Consider the following 18,527-nt stretch of genomic DNA (forward strand, 5'->3'; position numbering starts at 1 on the left):
CATAAAAAAACTGAATGACAAGAAGCATTGAAGACATCAAGTTCCTTATTCATGTTCACACAGACTAAAACTGCCCAGAGGGTTATGGAAAGCTACTATGTTCACTTGAAAGAAAAGGGACTGCAAGAAACAATCCCTGAACTTCATCTAATCTTAGTGAGAAAATAGAAGCAAGAGGCTTACTTCCACCACTTTATTTAAAAATTCAATTAGTGATTTAACATTATGGTCCTTTTTTTGTACAGGTAATAGACAAGGCCTGAAGCTGCCACAACACATGCTAAGACAACCACAACAGCCATAGTTTTTAAAGCAACATATCCAGCAGTCCCATGCCCTTTAGAATATACAACACCTGGAAAAGAAGCAGACATTCAGGTCTTAAGGTCATATTTAAATCATAGGCATAAGTTAAAGCTGAAGCTTTACATGTGAGGGCTCCCCAGAGAAGGAGTGAAACTAGGTTTCAATGGACTCACTTGGGAAGCTTGCAACAGGATATAGCCTTAATCCCTTGAGCCAAACTTCTCCTCTCCCTGTTCCATACTCACTGTTGTCCCATTTTCCACTAGCTTTTACTGACCTAAAATCAATTGGCTGATATCTGGAAAGAAGCTTATATTCCCATCCTGCTGTCTTACACAACATTCTGGCACCAACAGAAATGGCCAGTTCTCTCAAGTATGTGACCTCTTGCAGGTTATTACTTAGGGATTTAGGAAAGCTTAATTACACATTTTAGGCCTAAAATTAAGACCACCTGGGATGAAGATATGGGATATTAACAGGAACAAATTAAGTTTGGCAGGAGCGAGGCACATTCCTTCTGACCTATTAGTCCTACATCTAGAAACATATCTTAAAGTTCTTGTATAGAAGGCAAACATTTAAGAGGCTTCCAATTTGGCATTAATGACAAAACTGGAAGTAACCTAGTTGGAATTATATTTAGCTATTAACACTGAGGTAGGTCTCTATACAGATATAAGACAATTTTAAAAAGCAGTTATAGAACCTTAGGTAGAATATACAATACCATATGTTAATGGGGGATTTGGGGAAGGGTACACAGGAGACTTAGCAGAAGCTATCTCTGGGAAGAGAGACTGTCTTTTCTTGTTCAGGTTTATAATGAGCACATGTTATTTATGCATAATTAAATTTGACATAAAGCCACACACTTGAAACCAGGAAGGACCCTAGGCTTTGAATCCATACCTCTGCCTGAAGAGCCATCTGACAACAGGAGGATAGGTCCTGGCAGACTTGATATTTTTTTCTCTTCTTCAGTGGCCCCTGTGGCTGGAGACATACAGAGTTTGAGCTCTGAAATAGTGAATGATGACTGGTAAGAGGTGTGTCCATGGAGTTTCTAGAGCAGATCTCCATGGCATCCCTGATCTTCTGTGCAGTTTGCTTATCTTTGCAGAACAGGCCAAACATCTACTGTAAAGACAGGATGGATTCTCAAAGAACTTTAAACTCAGAGTCTACCTAGACACAGGAAGAGTAACCTTTTAGAGTCACACATGAAAAAGATCAAACTTGTCTATAGGCATGCACAACAATCTGCCCATTTCAGACTCATACAGATAAGGTAGACTGGACTAAGGTTTCTTGGGCTCTTGGGACTACAATAATAATAAGGCACTCTTTCTTCTTTAAATTCAGAAAGGATGAGGCTTATTTTGAGTAAATTGACAGTAATGAGGACTTGACATTTTTACCTCACCTGCTTCTGGATGACACAGGGCACATCACAGAACACAGAGGGGAGTCAGGCAAAAGCTGATTGCAAATGAAAGCGTGGCAGTGAAAGTGGACCTGGAAGTGGAGAGAGAGTCAGGTGGGGTTGGTGACCTGACAGGCATCCTGTCCCAGGTGACTTGTTAATTACTCACCAGGCTGGAGAGCACTTGAGCCAGTGATATAAAGGCAGAGGTCTTCACATCAAACCTCTGGTAGTGATTAGGATAGGTCACAGAAGAGCCATCTGGATGGAAGGTTGTTCTGTGGTTGTCCAGGTTGTATTCACAGCTAAGAGGCACATACCAGGGAGAACATCAGCCACATGTAACTGAGTCTAACTCAGTGTTTGCCCAAATTCAGTCACAGGTAGCACCTTCAGGACCATTGCTGTACCTTCCACCTGTACATTTTACTTAATATATTTCTCACTTGTCCTATCACATAATATCCATGGAATCATAAATTATACATGCAACACTATTAAAGTTATATTGATACAATTAAAATGCCTATTTGCTTGCCAGCTAAACTCAACAAAAGCTACAAGTTTTATATGTGTCTTCATATGACATAGGCTTAATTCTTCTTACCATTTTAAGTACTTGTTATGTCCCAGGCAGTAATAGTAGTATATGCCAGTGACCAAAAAAAAAAAAAAAAAAAGTAGGAAAGTCCTATCATTTTGTAACTTAGATGCTAGCAGGGAGTGAAAGCTATAAAAAGTAGTATGTTAGGTGGTAAGTGCCAAGCAAAGAAGAATTAGACCAGGGCACATGAGCAGAAGGATTAGAGTAGACTTCATGGAGGAGGGGACACTTAAATAGATCTTGAATGGAGTGAAGGAATGAGCTGCATGGATACACTTGCTACACATGGTCCTTGGTCAGGATTGGTACCTAGAGTCTAAGAGCTTAGCAATGGATGGCAACAGCTTCAAGAAAAGGAAGGTTCAGACCCAAGCATGCAGAGCACAAGTGTTTGTGTAGTTATAACTTCAGAGCATTGTGGTGTCCAGGTCTAGAGCCAAATGGACATCCCAATTGCACTTTTATTAAATAATACTTTGAGATAGTTATTTAAGCAGAAACCTTGGATTTCTTCTTCATAAAGTTAGTGGGCTAGCACGTTATGGGGCAATGAGATTCAAACAATGCATGTAGAATGCACAGCACCTGGTACATGGTAGGTGTTCAGTAAATAGATAGAAAGTGGAGATCTATTTGCAGTCCAGATAAAGGAATATTAGGGACAAACATTTTGGGGAAAGATTTCATTCTTTTAGATTCAGGGGTAATACAAAGTATGGTTAGTTCATTAGACCAAGGACTGATTACTGAAAAACCAGGACAAAAATCAGGATCTTTGTGATGTAGTGTTCCTCTGAAGCCCAAGAAGACTTATTCTCTTTTCTCTGACAGTTTAATGAACCTCTGGGATTTCTTATGTGTGGAGAATACCTACCCATTCGCAACAATATTCCACCGGGGGAGAGAGGTTGGGTCTGCCATGGGCGTTGCCCAGCAGTCTTCTGTGATCAGCTTGATGTTGGGGTCAGTCCTGTTTAAAACACTCACTTTCAGATAAATTGGTTGGCGGAGGTATCTCACCACAGAGTAGTCCTTGTTCCTATAAGGTTGCAGGTAGGAGTTATCTGAAATGGAATAGAAGCCTCTTTAATACTCAAGTAGTTGATGGTTGCAATGGGAGCTTAAGTATCACAACTACTACATTTGTCTGGTGGCATCAGATTAGTGAAGAGTTCTCAAAATATTTAAGCATATTTCTCAAGTTGTAATGTCTCACCTGGGAAGGACTGTAGAATCAAGGCAAGTGGACTCAGCTTCACTAATTCCACTGGAGGTGAATGACTTTTGATGCTGATATTTGTTAACACATCATCCATGTTGTAATAGCACTTCACTGTCATTCTGTAAGAGTTGTTTGGGGTGGGGGTACAAAGAACTTTAGGTTAAAAAACTTTTAATTTAGTCCGGAGCTTAAAAAGTCAAGTAGCGATTGTATCACACCTAAATTCACCATCTCTGGCAATTGTGCTTGGAGGAAGATCTGCCCAGAGAGCATGTATTTCATTTTCATAGATGACTTTGTCATCCTTGAATGAAAAGTTAGAGAGAGTGTTTACCAGTTGACTCAAAGACCAGTCTTAACCTCTTGCTATCTTCTCATACTAACCTGATGTCTTGTTCCACATCCATGCAGGGGTATGTGAAATCATACCAGCCCCTGAGATGGAGTTGTGAAGGTAGGCTGGCAGGATGAGTCCCCCACTCTGAGGGTGTCCAGATTGAGAGCTGGTCTTGTCTGGTGGCTATGGACTTTGACATCCATGAACCCATCCCGAGTACACAGCTCACCTGTAATTAGTTAGATGCCATGTGAATATTGTCATCTGTCAACCTTGAAGTATGATGAAGGAAACATTTGGGTTTTCACCAGTAGGCACCAGAATATGTCTTAAATCTTTGGGAAAAATATCTTGATAAGTAGCTTGAGTTACAAGGGGAGACCCCAGGGTGCCTGGACAGCAGTGAAGCTGCTCTGTAGGAACAGAGGGATGCTTCATCCACAGGAAGAAGGATCAGGAGATGTGGAAAGAAGCACCATGTAGATAGACTAAGAGACCCATGAGAAAACCCTAATTTAAGAGTCAGATTATTTGTGGCTTAAAGTGTAGTGCCTTATGTCCTTATGTCTCTTCTTCCAAAACTTATAAATGATTAGTGATTTGGGAGAACTTGAGACAGGAACTAATTTTGGTTTGGTTTCCCTATTTGGTTTGATCTAGTAAGATCATTGAGTAACAGAAGCACAGGGACTGAGGCAATACTGAATTACAAAAAATACTCCATATTCTTTTTGAGGAATTGGCAGAAGTTCAGGGAAAATCTTTTAATTTTTATAATACCTCTAGTATAGGTTGAAAGCAATTTTATTTAGATAATAGGCTCAGGCTCCTAACACAAAAATGTATTCTGGTTACTTAAACATGAGACAGTTATAGTGGGATATATATATTTGGAAATACTATCTTCCTTAGAGCCCATTCATAGCAGCTAGACTGATATCTCTGACCTAATCAGTCTTTCATTTCCATGAAGTATGAACAATACGGAGTCTGAAATTCCATGTATTTTCTTTATCATGAGTGCCAGAAGGGCTCTAATAGAAGAATTAGAGAATGTGAAAGTCATTTTCTTTAAAAATGTCTTTACCTATAGAAATCGGTGACTCACAGAGACACTCAGGAAAAACCACTGTGGATACTATCTCCCGTTGGAAGTAAAAAGTCAGCTTGAGTGAAGCTAAGTAGAATTGATAGGGCAGACATTTTTCTGACAACTGAAATGAGAGAAGAATGTCAATTAGCAGCCACAGCCCTTCTAGTTGGGCCCTGAGAAGTTAAGAAGGCAGGTACATTGACTACCTGCATGGCATACTGCAGACAGTTCCTTTTAAGTCGAACAAGAGAAAGATCCTATCACTTCTGCAGAGCAGGATGCTTCCCTTCCAGGAAAGTTATTCCTTTAAACTCATGCTCTTAGGTGTGAGTTTAATTCAAGCACCACAAGCCTGAATTAACAGATCAAATTTTAAAGAACTGAGTATTCTGCCAAGCCACATCTGAGTGAAAAAAACTCTACAATGTTACGTTATTGCAACACAGATACCCACACACTGACATGATTACTCTGGGTCCCTGGCAGTGGCATCAGTCAAGACTGAACTCTCTGAGGACAGTTTGGGACCCTTTTGTTTGGGTCAAGCTGTCCTGTTTTTTAATAGGGCATAAGACATTCATCATTAGAAACTTGGAAGTGGTTTGTATTATTTAATGAGCTGAGAAAAACTGAAGTCTTCCATTGTGAAGGTTAAAGAGGTCTGGTGTTCACAAGTGCATTTCAGTTATTAGAGAATTCACTTATGCACAGTAATCCAATGAGGCCTTCCAGAATCTGAACCTGTTACACTGGAAGCTGTAATTTGTGGCCAAGTCATCAGCTCTGTCAGGGTTACCTATAAGACTGTGCTTCGAGTCACACTTTCTGGGCTCAATGGTCAATGATGGAACCTACTTTCATTTCAAGAAGAGTTTTGCTGAAGTGCAGTCTCAGACCATTTGTTGCTTCTGTATCAATCCCATGCTTATGCAACTGGTTTATGGCAAAGTTTCTATTTCCAAAGCTCACAGATTTTAACTTCCCAGGAAATTCTGGTATGGTGAGAGTCATGTGTGTAGCATTACAGGTCACAGGACCTGGAGGGAATGATGGATAGGATGTCCATGATTAGCTTTGATTAAGCACCCCACTCCCGACCAAAATGTCTTCCACAACTGGAGTTGCCCCTTCCTAGGGCCTTACCTGATATACAAGTCACTTGTGATGATAAAATGGTCTTCTGTCCAAAATTTACATAGATAAGTTTCAGAGGTACTCTGTAGAGATGACTATTACCTTGCTGGGGGATAGGGAGACAACATTTTCAAAGACATTGGTTTAACTGAATTTCTAAACAATGCTAGAAGAATAGTTTAGCAAAGCATATACTCAGGTAAGTATACCCATATACTTGGGCACTATTTTGACCCAAGTAGAATTTAGGCATTTTGTCCACTGGTTGTACTGCCAGGTGCTCTAGTTTTAAAATTTTGTACTTCAAATATCAGGCAAGCTAGAGTTGTCTACTGATGTGGCCTGCAGCAAATCATTTATAGAGAAATATGAACAAAACTGCTCTTATTTTATGACTATTTTTATGGTATTGTAATTCAGAGAAAATCTTTATAAGAGTCAGGACTGTTCTTTTTTAAATGGCTAACATGTGAGCCCTTAGGTACCAAGATTTGTTTTAAGTACTTTGATACATTAACTTGTTTAACACGCAGTCTTGTTGGCTCCAAAAGCACCAATACCTATTGCAAGACACAATGTAGAACAATGATAACAAAAATAGAACACCTCAATTTATAGATTTGAGCAGTACTCTCACTCTGCATTATATGGTAGATTTAGATCTATGGGGAAGAGGGAAGACAGACTGAAGTAAGGACCATCTCTTTTGTTCACATTGTGTCTTTAGTACTCAGTGAAATGTTGGCACATGGTAAACTTGCAGATACCTGTTGAATAAGTTGTAGACTCAATTACTTTGAAGACATAGTTGAGATCATGCTTGGATTTAAAAATATTGGTCTGTGCCTGGGTGGTGGTAAAAAGAGACTCACATCTACCATGTAGTGAGTCACTCCAGTGGCATTGAATGACACTTGTATGGTTATTTTATAGCTGTCAATCAGGACATTATATCCTTGTGCCATGGCCTCCAGAAGGGTCAGAGTTAGGCTCTTGCACCATCACCAGCCTCAATGCTCCATCCCATCTGATGTTGGAGATCCTAAAGTCAATAGTTTCATTTAGAGGGTAGGCGCTTCCCTTAACCTTAAGACTATCATCATCTAATATTTTAATCAGTACTGAAGTTATGTTACCTTTAACATAGAAAAAGAGCTTACTTAGGTCTGTAAATTAAAAAATTACTTTCATAATATATTTTCATCAGCCATGCCAGATACAGCCTGAAAGGTAAACTGGAAGGGAAGAAAATTTATGATATAAGGCTTTGATTTGGAAGACAGCTTCTGAATTGTGTTACCTGACAGTATGTGGAAGACAACCAGGACAGCTCCATGTAGTTCTTACACTAAGAAGCCTTGTTATGGGATGTAGTTAGTGAAGCACAGGACCAGACACAAATCCCAGCTGTGCCCTTAGACATCATCTTGCCTCTGAGAGCCTCTGGTACCAGAAGGTAGCTAGAAGATCTATGCTCCCCTCCAGTTGTATGTTCAAAAACTAGGTTTTTACCATTATTGCTGTAATAAAGTATGAATATTTCTTGAATCTTTCCATTGTCTCTATTAGCTATGTTAGACTATAAAGTCTATGAGTGTGTGATTGGGCTATTTTGCTCATTTACTGAATCCTATCATCTGGCATAGGGCCTGGCATATGATGGATATTCATTGTCAAAAGATTATTAATGTGATTGTAGCTACCAATTAAATTCTTTCTATTGCCAGTTAGGGTGTGCTAAGCAGTATATATACTCTCTCAGTCAAGTTTTAGAGACACCCTATAAGAAAATTGTTATTTTCTCCCACTTTGGGCTTAGAAACAAAAACCTAGTGTGCTGATAATATCAATCCGAAGCCACAGTTCTTAGCCCAATTCTGTCTGGACTATCCCATTTCCTCTGCACTAGCCATAGGAGAAGTAGTAGTCAGCCTGCGTCACTCACAGACATGAAATCCTTCATGCACAGGGTGGATCCTGGGTGTTCATGAACTCCTCCTGCTTGTAGAGCTGGACAGCTAATCTGATACACGAAAGCCTTGAGTCTTATAGCAGCACTGTTGTCCATGACTGTGATCATCTGATGCTGACCAAACTGAATGCAAATGGCATAGTGAGAACAGGAAGTGCTGGGATCTCAGTGAGAAAGGTGATTCCAGAATACGATCTGACCCTGCTGAGTACACTCTTAAAGTTACCCAAGCTACAGGTTTTGGAAGGTTCTTCATTCCTATACCAAGAGACTAGATTGCTAGCCCTTTAGATATCCCGGGAAGAGGAATCTTGTTTATCAGATACATTGGCAGAGAACAGTTGCTTGAACTTCCGGGATTGAAGTTCAGTTTTTATTTCCTTTTTAGACTTACCCTATGTCAAAGTATGACTCTCCTGGCTGGTTTGGTGCCCTACCAAGTCATTCTGATACACTTAGCATCAGTGCAGCAGCCACAGTGCTAGGAGAGCCATATGTGAACATTTCTCTGCCTTAGGGAACTCAGTCCAAAGTAGGGTCAGACAACCTTTTTCTGTTGATGTTTAGTATACATTTTACACGTTGTAGGCCATACATAATTTCAAAAGTGTATTTTCAAAAAGTCTATAAAAACATAAAAGTCACTCTTAGCTCAAGGATCAACACACACACATGCCTTGGACTAGAGGTAATGATCCACACATTGTAGTTTGCAGAACCCTGGTCTAAAGGACTGCAGCTCTAAACTTTCTGAAGTTGGGAAGCAAAAAATGTCAGTGCTGGAGCTCTTTACTGTGGAATCAGATGAAGTGGCCTATTAGACATGCAGGTTTATATGGTGTTTCCTAGAACTAAGTCATCAATTAAATGAGGTAAGTCTGTACTTTCCAAGTTCCCTGGGTGGTTCTTTTCATACTAAAGCTTAAGAATTCCTTTTGCTACTCCTATCAACCTTGATTGGGCAATCCTATTGCTTAGCTATAGAGAAAACCTTACTGCTCAGCTGCAGCTTGCTTTTCAACACCTGCTTTTATGGCATAGAGGTTCTTTGTTAGCACAAAAATAGCCTCCCATTTCTACTGGGAGTTACACATCAAACTAGCTCATGTTTGAGAATTTGTTGTACTAGGTGCTGCTCCAAGTCCTTTATCTGCATTATATCATTAATTTTTAGATATCATGTAGAAAGTGTACCCTAACCCCCATTTTCTAATGGGCAAGCAGAGGCTTAGAGAGGTAAACTAGCTTGCCCAAGGCCACACATAGATACTGGAAGAGCCAGGATACAAGCCAAAGGCATCAATGCTGATATTTCTCAACCTCAGCATTATTGGCATTTCAGGCCTAATAATTTTGTGTTATGGGGGGAAGCCTGGGATTCAGGCCTCAACACCTCAGCATTATTGGCCTTTCAGGCCTAATGATTCTGTGTTAGGGGAGGAAACAGGGAACATTCACCACATTCAATGTAAGCTAGTTAGCAGCATTTTTGCTTGTACCCACTAGATGCCAGTACCAACTTTCCCCCTCTCCAGTTTTTATAAGCAAGAATGTCTCAAAAAATGCCCCTAAACATTGCCAAATGTTCTCTGGGGAGACAAAAAAAGTCGCCCCTGATTAAGATCCACTGTCCTATCCCAAAGCCTATATCCTTAACTACTAGGTTAGTATTAATAACTACTACATTACTACTTCCTAAATCATTCCTGAAGCAATTACTTACCACTGTCCTGGTACAGTTTTCATATGGGGCCCATAGACTGAGCTTTTCTGAGTCAAGGACATAAGTGCAATTCAGCATTTCAAGACCAAATGGATCTACAGAAGCCAGAGCAATTTAGATAGAGGATGGTTAAGAAGTACATTTCAGTGACAGTCAACAAAAACTAAATATCCGATACTGCCAATCCATTTCTAAGGCACTTTATTATTTTTTTACTTTTAATTATTATTATTTTTATTTAACTCTTGTTCAAGTACAGTTTTCTTTCTTGTATTTCCAGCCCTGCCCCCCCCCCAGTGCTCCCCACCTCCCTCCCATCTCTGCCCCCACCTTAGTTATTGTCCATGTGTCCTTTATACTTGTTCATGTGAGTACTTCCCCTTTTCCCCGGTGATTCTCTCCCCTCTAGACCCTGTCAGCACATTCTGTATGTCAGTGTCTTTGGTTACATTTTGCTTGGTTGTTTGTTTTGTTGTTTAGATTCCTGTTAAAGGTGATATCATATGGTATTTGTCTTTCACTGCCTGGCTTGTTTCGCTCAGCATAATGCTTTCCAGTTCCATCCATGATGTTACAAAGTGTAGGAGCTCCATCATTCTTTCTGCAGCATAGAATTCCGTTGTGTAAATATACCATAGTTTTTTGATCCAGTCATTGACCGATGGGCATTTAGCTTGCTTCCAACTCTTGGCTATTGTAAATTGTGCTGCTATGAACATCGGGGTGCATAGGTTCTTTTGGATTGGTGTTTCAGGGTTCTTAGGATATACTCCTAGCAGTGGAATTGCTGAGTCAAAAGGCTAGTTCATTTTACATTTTCTTAAAAAATTCCATACTGCTTTCCATAGTGGTTGTACCACCAACACTGAACAAGGATCCCCTTTTCCCCACAACCTATCCAACACTTGTTGTTTGTTTCTTTGTTCATGGTAGCCATTCTGACTGGTGTTAAGTGGTATCTCATTGTAGTTTTGATTTGCATCTCTCTGATAGCTAGTGATATCGAGCATTTTTCATGTGTCTCTGGATCCTCTGTATGTCCTCCTTGGAGAACTGTCTGATCAAGTCCTTTGCCCATTTTTTAATTGGGTTGCTTGTCTTCTTTGAGTAGAGTCGTGTGAGTTCTTTGTATATTTTGGAGATTAAATCTTGTCTGAGGTGTCATTGGCAAATATGTTTTCCCAAACTGTTGCTTCTCTTTTTATCTTCATACTGTTTTCCTTGGCCATGAAGAAGATTTTAAGTTTGATGAGATCCCATTTGTTTATTCTTTCCATTATGTCCCTTGTTCTAGGGGACATATCAGTAAAAATATTGCTGCATGGAATATCTGATATTTTCCTGCCAATGCTCTCCTCTAGGACTTTACTGGTTTCCCGGCTTATATTTAAGTCTTTTATCCACCTTGAATTTATTTTGGTGTATGGTGTAAGTTGGTGCTCGAGTTTCATTTTTTTGCATGTGGCTGTCCAGTTCTCCCAACACCGTTTGTTGAAGAGGCTATCTTTACTCCATTTTACATTACTGCCCCCTTTGTCGAATATTAATTGACTGTAGAGAGTTGGGTTTATTTCTGGACTCTCTGTTCTATTCCATTGGTCTATGTGCCTGTTTTTATGCCACTACCAGGCTGTTTTGATTACAGTGGCCTTGTAATACAGTTTGATATCAGGTATTGTAATCCCTCCTACTATGTTCTTCTTTCTCAAAATTGCAGCTGCTATTCTGGGTCTTTTGTGGTTCCATACAAATTTTTGAAGTGTTTGTTCTATGTCTGTGAAATATGCCATTGGAACTTTAATAGGTATTGCATTGAATCTGTAAATTGCTTTGGGTAGTATGGACATTTTGATGATGTTAATTCTTCCAATCCATGAACACAGTATATGTTTCCATTTGTTTGTGTCTTCCTTAATTTCTTTCTTCAGTGTTGTGTAGTTTTCTGCATACAGGTCTTTAACCTCCTTGGTTAGGTTTATTCCCAGATATTTTATTTTTCTTTTTGCTATATCGAATGGGATTTTTTTTCTCGATTTCTGCCTCTGCTGTTTCATTGTTAGTATACAAAAATGCCTTTGATTTCTGGATATTGACTTTGTAACCTGCAGTTTTGCCAAATTCATTTATTAGTTAGGGCAGTTTTTTGGTAGAGGCTATAGGATTTTCCATGTACACTATCAAGTCATCCGCAAACAATGACAGTTTTCTTTCCTCCTTTCCGATTTGGATGCCTTTTATTTCCTTTTCTTGTCTGATTGCGGTGGCTAGAACCTCCAATGCTATATTGAATAGAAGTGGTGAAAGTGGACAACCTTGTCTTGTTCCCAATCTTAGTGGAAAAGCGTTTAGTTTTTGCCCATTGAGTATGATGTTGGCTGTAGGTCTTTCATATATGGCCTTTATTATTTTGAGGAATGCTCCCTCTGTTCCCACTTTGCTGAACACCTTTATCATAAATGGGTGGTGTACCTTATCAAAACCCTTTTCCGCATCTATTGATATGATCATGTGGTTTTTGTCTTTGCTTTTGTTTATGTGATGTATTACATTTACTGATTTACAAATATTGAACCATCCTTGCATCCCTGGGATGAATCTCACTTGCTCGTTGTGTATGATCTTTTTGATGTATTGTTGGATGCGATTTGCTAATATTTTATTGAGGATTTTAGCGTCTATGTTCATCAGCGATATTGCCCTTAAGTTTTCTTTCTTTGTTGTGTCTCTATCTGCCTTTGGAATTAGAATGATGCTGGCTTCATAAAAAGAGTTGGGGATTTTTCCCTCCTTTTGGATTTTTTGAAATAGTCTCTGAAGAATCGGGGTTAGATCTTCCTTAAAAGCTTTGTTGAATTCTCCTGTGAAACCATCTGACCCAGGGCTTTTGTGCGATGGGAGTTTTTTGATTACTTCTTCAATTTCATCTACTGTTATTGGCCAGTTCAGGTTTTCCGCTTCTTTTTCATTCAGTTTTGGAAGATTATATTTTTCTAGAAATTTGTCCATTTTATCTAGGTTTTCAAATTTCTTGGCATGCAGTTCTTCATAGTAATTCCTTACAATCCCTTCTATTTCTGTGGTATCAGTTGTAATCTCTCCTCTTTCATTTCTGATTGTGTTTATTTGGGTCCTCTCTCTTTTTTTCTTGATGAGGCTACTTAAAGGTTTATCTATTTTGTTTATCTTTTCAAAAAACCAACTCCTGGATTCATTGATCCTTAGAATTGTGCTTTCAGTCTCTATGTCGTTTAATTCTGCTGTGATCTTGGTTATTTCCTTCCTTCTACTTGCTTGGGCTGTCTCTGTTGTTGTTCCTCAAGTTCTTGGAGGTGTCGGGTTAGGTTGTTTGTTTGAAATGTTTCTATTTTCTTTAGGTAAGCCTGTATCACTATGAACTTCCCTCTCAGGACTGCCTTCACTGTGTCCCATAAGTTTATGATTGTTGTGAGTTCATTTTCATTTGTTTCCAGAATTTCCTGTGGGGTTAGTTTCCAATTTCAGTCCCTTGTGATCAGAGAAAATGCTTGGTATGATTTCTATTTTCCTAAATTTGATGAGTCTCGTTTTGTGTCCTATCATATGATATATCCTGGAAAATGTTCCATGTGCATTTGAAAAGAATGTGTATTTAGCTTCTTTAGGATGAAGGGCTCTCTATATATCAATGAGGTCCATTTCATCTAGAGTGTCATTTAATGCTGCTATATCTTTGTTGATATTTTGTTTGGAAGATCTGTCCATTTTTGACAGTGGGGTGTTAAAATCCCCTACTATAATTGTGTTGCTGTCAATATCATTTTTGAAGTCCTCTAGGATTTTCTTTATATATTTGGGTGCTCCTATGTTGGGTGCATATATATTTATGATGTTAATGTCTTCTTGGTGGATTCTTCTCTTGAGCAATATGAAGTGACCTTCTGTGTCTCTCTTTATGGCCGGCCCTGTTTTTGAAGTCTATTTTGTCTGATTTGAGAATTGCTACCCCAGCTTTTTTTTCTTGTTCATTTGCTTGGAAAATTTGTTTCCATCCCTTCACTTTTAGTCTGTGATGGTCTTTTGCCCTGAGGTGGGTCTCTTGTAGGCAGCATATGTGTGGGTCATGCTTTCTAATCCATTCAGCTGTTCTGTGTCTTTTAATTGGTGCACTTAATCCATTTACGTTTAAGGTTATTATTGAAAGGTACTTATTCATTGTCATTTATGTACCTGTGTTCTTCTCCATCTCTCTCTTTTCCTTCCTTTCCTCCCTTTTAGTAATTCTTATAGAGCTGGTTTGGTGGAAGCGTATTCTTTTAGACTTCTTTTGTCTTGGAAGCTCTTTATTTGTCCTTCTATCTTGATTGAGAGCCTTGCTGGATAAAGTAGCCTTGGTTGTAGGCCTCTGTTTCTCATTACTTGGAATATTTCTTGCCATTCTCTTCTTGCTTGGAATGTTTCCATTGAGAAGTCAGTAGCCAACCTTATTGGGACCCCCTTGTATGTCACTTCCTTCTTCTCCCTTGCTGCCTTTAGGATTCTCTCTTTGTCTTGGAGGTTTGCCATTTTAATGATGATGTGTCTTGCAGTAGGCCTCTTTGGGTTCCACCTGCTGGGGACTCTCTGTGATTCCTGGATCCGTGCAACTTTATCTCTGCTCAACTTAATAAAATTTTCCGTTATTACTCTTTCAAGTAGGTTTTCTATCCCTTGTTCCTCCTCCTCTCCTTCTGGTATTCCTATTATTCAGATATTATTACGTTTCATGTTGTCTTGCATTTCTCTTAAATTCTCTTCATTTTTTCTGATTCTCTTTTCCCTTAGTTGTTCCATCTGGGAGATTTTTTCTATCCTGTCTTCAATCTCACTTATGTGATCTTCCGCCATATTGATTCTATTCTTCATACCTTCTACTGTGTTCTTCAGTTCAGAAATTGTAGTCTTCATTTCCTCTTGGCTCTTACTAATGGTTTCTATTTCCTTTTTCATGTTGGTACAATTTGTGGAGAGTTCATTGTAGCTCCCCTGTAGTTTCTGGTAGCTTGCTGTAAGCTCTTTGAATTTCCTGATAACCAGTGCTTTGATTTCCACATCTGATAGTTGACTTGCCTCTATTTCATCTAACATTCTTTCTGAGGCTTCCTCGTGTTCTTTCATTTGGGGATTGTTTCTTTGTCTTCCCATTGTTTCTGATACTCTTCTTGTTGTCCTCCACTTCTTAAATTGATCTGCTCTGGTTCGCTGGGTTTATGTCGTGAACTTCTGTGGTAGGATACCTGTGAAAGTCAGCGTTGCAGTCTCCTGCAGGTATCTTGGTGTTCTCGGCTTCCACCTACTCCTTTCTTTATTGTGCGTGTGTGATCAGTTGGGGGGGAGGCAAAATGGTTTATGATAGCATAAGATTATTTTATGTTATTTACAGACACAGTTGGCAGAGAAGAAATAGACAATCTCTAGGCTATGTATAGAGTTAACCATGTTCTTTGACCCAGCGCACCACTTTTAGGAAAGGATGGGAATAAGTTAAGGGTCTTGTTAAGAAGGGGGGCTTGTGAGTTGTATCTAGAAAGCAGTGTGGTTGCGGGCGGTCAGTTTTGAGGTAAGGTGACAGTACAGGTTAGTAACTGGGTGTAGCGCGTCAGTAAATAGAGTAATAGAATTCAGGCACCTGTAAGGTGTTCTAAGGTCCGAGAGATGTGTTATGAATTATTGCTGTTGTACAGAACAGCTCATATTTACAATAATATTAGAGCAACACTCACGTGATAGATTCTATGTGATCTGTCTAAATGGGGGTTGTAGAGCTTGGGTAATATAGCAAAGGAAAGCACGTGAAGTATAGAAAATCAGCAAAACATTGTGGAGGAAAGAGCAGCGGGAACATGTCAGGTAGTACAATATACCCAGCCAGGACTAAAAAACCTGTACAGAAAGAGGTGGGATACAAAGATGTTCTTAAAATAAAAAAAAAGAAGTAAGAATAATGCAAAAATAATAATAATAATACACCTAAAAGAAAACTAAGCAACACACAAACAAACAAAAAAACAATCCAACACACACACACACACACACACACTCAAAAGTCAGGAGAAAAGGGGAATAAGCGGAAAATTTGGGAAGAACAGAAGGACTAAAACCGGACAAAAAGGATAAAAAATGAAGGACAGAGTATTGAAAGATAGAGCAACAATAGAGTTTACAAGATGTAAGATTAATTACAAAAGAGGTTGAGAGAGAAGAAGAGGGGGGGAAGGGAAAAGACAGACACACACACACACACACACACACACACAGTAGAGAAGGAAAAAAAAAAAAGGAGCACCCTTCCTTTGTTGGTTTCAAACTTTCCAAACCGGTTTCTCTGGTTGCTGTGTCTCTGAGGACAGGAATGCAGGCGGGTGCAAGCAGGCTGCCGATTGGTCTGTGGTCGCGCACAGCCCCAGGAGGCTGCCTGTGTCCCTCAGAATCTGGCATCTTCCTTCTCAGTTCCGTGCAGGAACCAGGCGTTCCCACTGCCCCCCCTGGATGGCTGCTGGGTGGTTGGAGTCTAGCTGAGGTCTTAGAGCCCCTCAGTTCACTTTCCAATAGAGACTTCTCCACAAAGCCTGTCTCTCAGCCCAGCCCAATCCCAAAAGAGCAGCAATGACAATGTCCTTCTTAAATCCCTTGGGCTGGGGGGTGCAGTTGCCACCCTTTATGTTAATTTAAGCCCATGGGTCTCTGCCCAGTATTAACCTGCCTGCCTAGACAGGGAGGGGGTGTCAGTTCTCTCCCAAGGAGTGTGTTGCCGGCCAACTGGGTCCCAGGCCTCCAGCTTTCACTCTGTCACTGTCGCCCTGGCCCTGGATTCAGACGGGACTCCTGTTTCCCACTGATGGTGCAGGCCCCCATTGCGCGCCAAGTCAGTACTCACGGTCCGCTGGAGTTCGCCTGCCCTGGGCGTGCCCGGGCCCAGCCCGCTGCGCCCGCTTTTGTTCTCACTTGCCTTCTGGAGTCCTCGCGTACCTGCAGCTGTCTGGTTCCTCTGTCACACTCTCTGGTCTCCTATTTTCATAAATGTTGGGGAACTGTTGGATGATTATGCTGTTCTTCGGTAGATCTGCCCGAATTTTCCACCAGATGCATGAGAGCTGGGTTCCCTCGGTGCTATTCCATCGCCATCTTAACCCCTTTCTCTAAGGCACTTTAATTACTTCAGTTTCTATTATCCTATTCAGGTGATATAACCCAATGCTGTGATTTGCAGGTAGAAATTCCACAGGAGGTTCTGAGATAAGAGGAAGACAAGGTCTTCTTCTCTTGATGATGTCATGCAAATCAGGGGTCCCTGTGGCACCATGGGAACTAGATGACAGTTGCTCCAGAGTTTGTGTATCCTGCTTACCAGAAAAAAATGGGGCTGACCTCAAGCGAGGAGCTTTTTGCTAAGTAAAATTAAGACTGTATACATTACCTACCCATCACAGATGCATGCCATTTATTGATGCCAAGATTGTTTGAAAACTCTATTATCATTCTCTCTTCATAGCAATTAACAGTACCTGAAAAGCAAAGAAAGCATTTAAGGCCTCTGAACTACAGGAGGCATGATTTCCACAGGATAATATGGAGGGATCTCTCCACTGGAAGGATGCCAGTGGGAAGAGGCAAAGCTTGTCCCCTACCCTCATGGAGTTCAAAAATGAGTGGGAAAGACATAACTACAATCTGAGATACCAAGCACTGTAAGGAGGTTGTTAATTAAGTACCCAGGACTTTCTAAAGCACTTGAGGTATAAGCCTGAGTGTGTTAGTGTGTATGGGAACCAGGCTGGAACCTTAAAAGTGATGCTGATGGAAATGAAGATAGTAGGTCCTTGACACTTTTTTAAGGCTAAATCCTGCCTATGATCTGCCACTCTGCATTCTCTAGCCTAGCTTAAATTTTCTAAAAAATCCTAATTTAAAATGGAACACCTCTGATTTTCTTATGATGATGTTTTCCTTAAGCACGAGTTTGTGCTTGAAAACTACTGCTCTCACAGAGGGGCTCTTAGTGTTGTGGTTTGTGTTCTTTGGGTGCTACAAAGCTTGAGGCAATGAGGAAATAAGCAGTGCAGATGTGTTTGCAAGCTCTTTCATTTATATAGCAAGCCATAGTAAGCAATGGAAAAATCCAGGGACTTGGTCAAGGTAAGAAAGGGGGTGACGGAGATTGTCTGACCCACTTTTGTGTCTCCTGGCCATCTGGCCACCCTAGCTCTAATTTGCTTGAGAGACGCTAAGGGCATTTCTCCAACTCAGGAGGCATACCTGAGAAGGCAGAAATCCCCAACTGAGTAACATCTACTGAGTTCACCGAAGACACAAGGGATAACAATAGAGACAGGGACCTATAGGTGATAGAAGAGGATGGAAGAGAGAGTTAAGGAATGAATTAAACCAGACAAGGCCATTGTGTCCCCTCCATCTACTCCAAGAATTACTCACCTCCAATCTGCCCTGAACCAGCTCGAGTGACTCCCACCACATCCACTTTGCCAGCACTTCATGGCCAAAAGCACTGCCAAATCAACCAAGTAGAGGGGTGGACTACTCTGCTTTTAGAACAAGAATCTGGGTAAGACCCTGCCTACTCTCCATTGGATACACCTGAACCCAGATGTGAAGAGGGATTTGGAGAAGGAGAGGCTTTCTAAAAGGCCTGAAACAAAGAGAATCCTGCCATCCTGACATTTGCCTTTGGGTGTTT

At 40.4% G+C, this 18,527-nt stretch overlaps 1 protein-coding gene across 1 annotated transcript; it reads right to left on the reverse strand.

Annotated features, from left to right (window-relative positions):
- Positions 1 to 209: 209 nt before the first annotated feature.
- On the reverse strand, positions 210 to 18,327 carry ZP2 (zona pellucida glycoprotein 2). The gene is given in 19 exon segments (XM_037050532.1): positions 210 to 355; positions 1,219 to 1,302; positions 1,728 to 1,824; positions 1,902 to 2,037; positions 3,211 to 3,400; positions 3,553 to 3,677; positions 3,777 to 3,869; positions 3,944 to 4,130; positions 4,983 to 5,109; positions 5,844 to 6,025; positions 6,132 to 6,228; positions 7,001 to 7,110; positions 7,113 to 7,166; positions 7,318 to 7,357; positions 8,068 to 8,217; positions 9,818 to 9,912; positions 17,254 to 17,337; positions 18,089 to 18,177; positions 18,266 to 18,327. Coding segments are annotated over 19 exon segments (2,148 nt in total).
- Positions 18,328 to 18,527: the final 200 nt, after the last annotated feature.

This window comes from Sturnira hondurensis, unplaced genomic scaffold, assembly GCF_014824575.4.
Source record: "Sturnira hondurensis isolate 20B ecotype Veracruz unplaced genomic scaffold, ASM1482457v3 Scaffold0006805, whole genome shotgun sequence".
Taxonomy (NCBI): Eukaryota; Metazoa; Chordata; class Mammalia; order Chiroptera; family Phyllostomidae; genus Sturnira; species Sturnira hondurensis.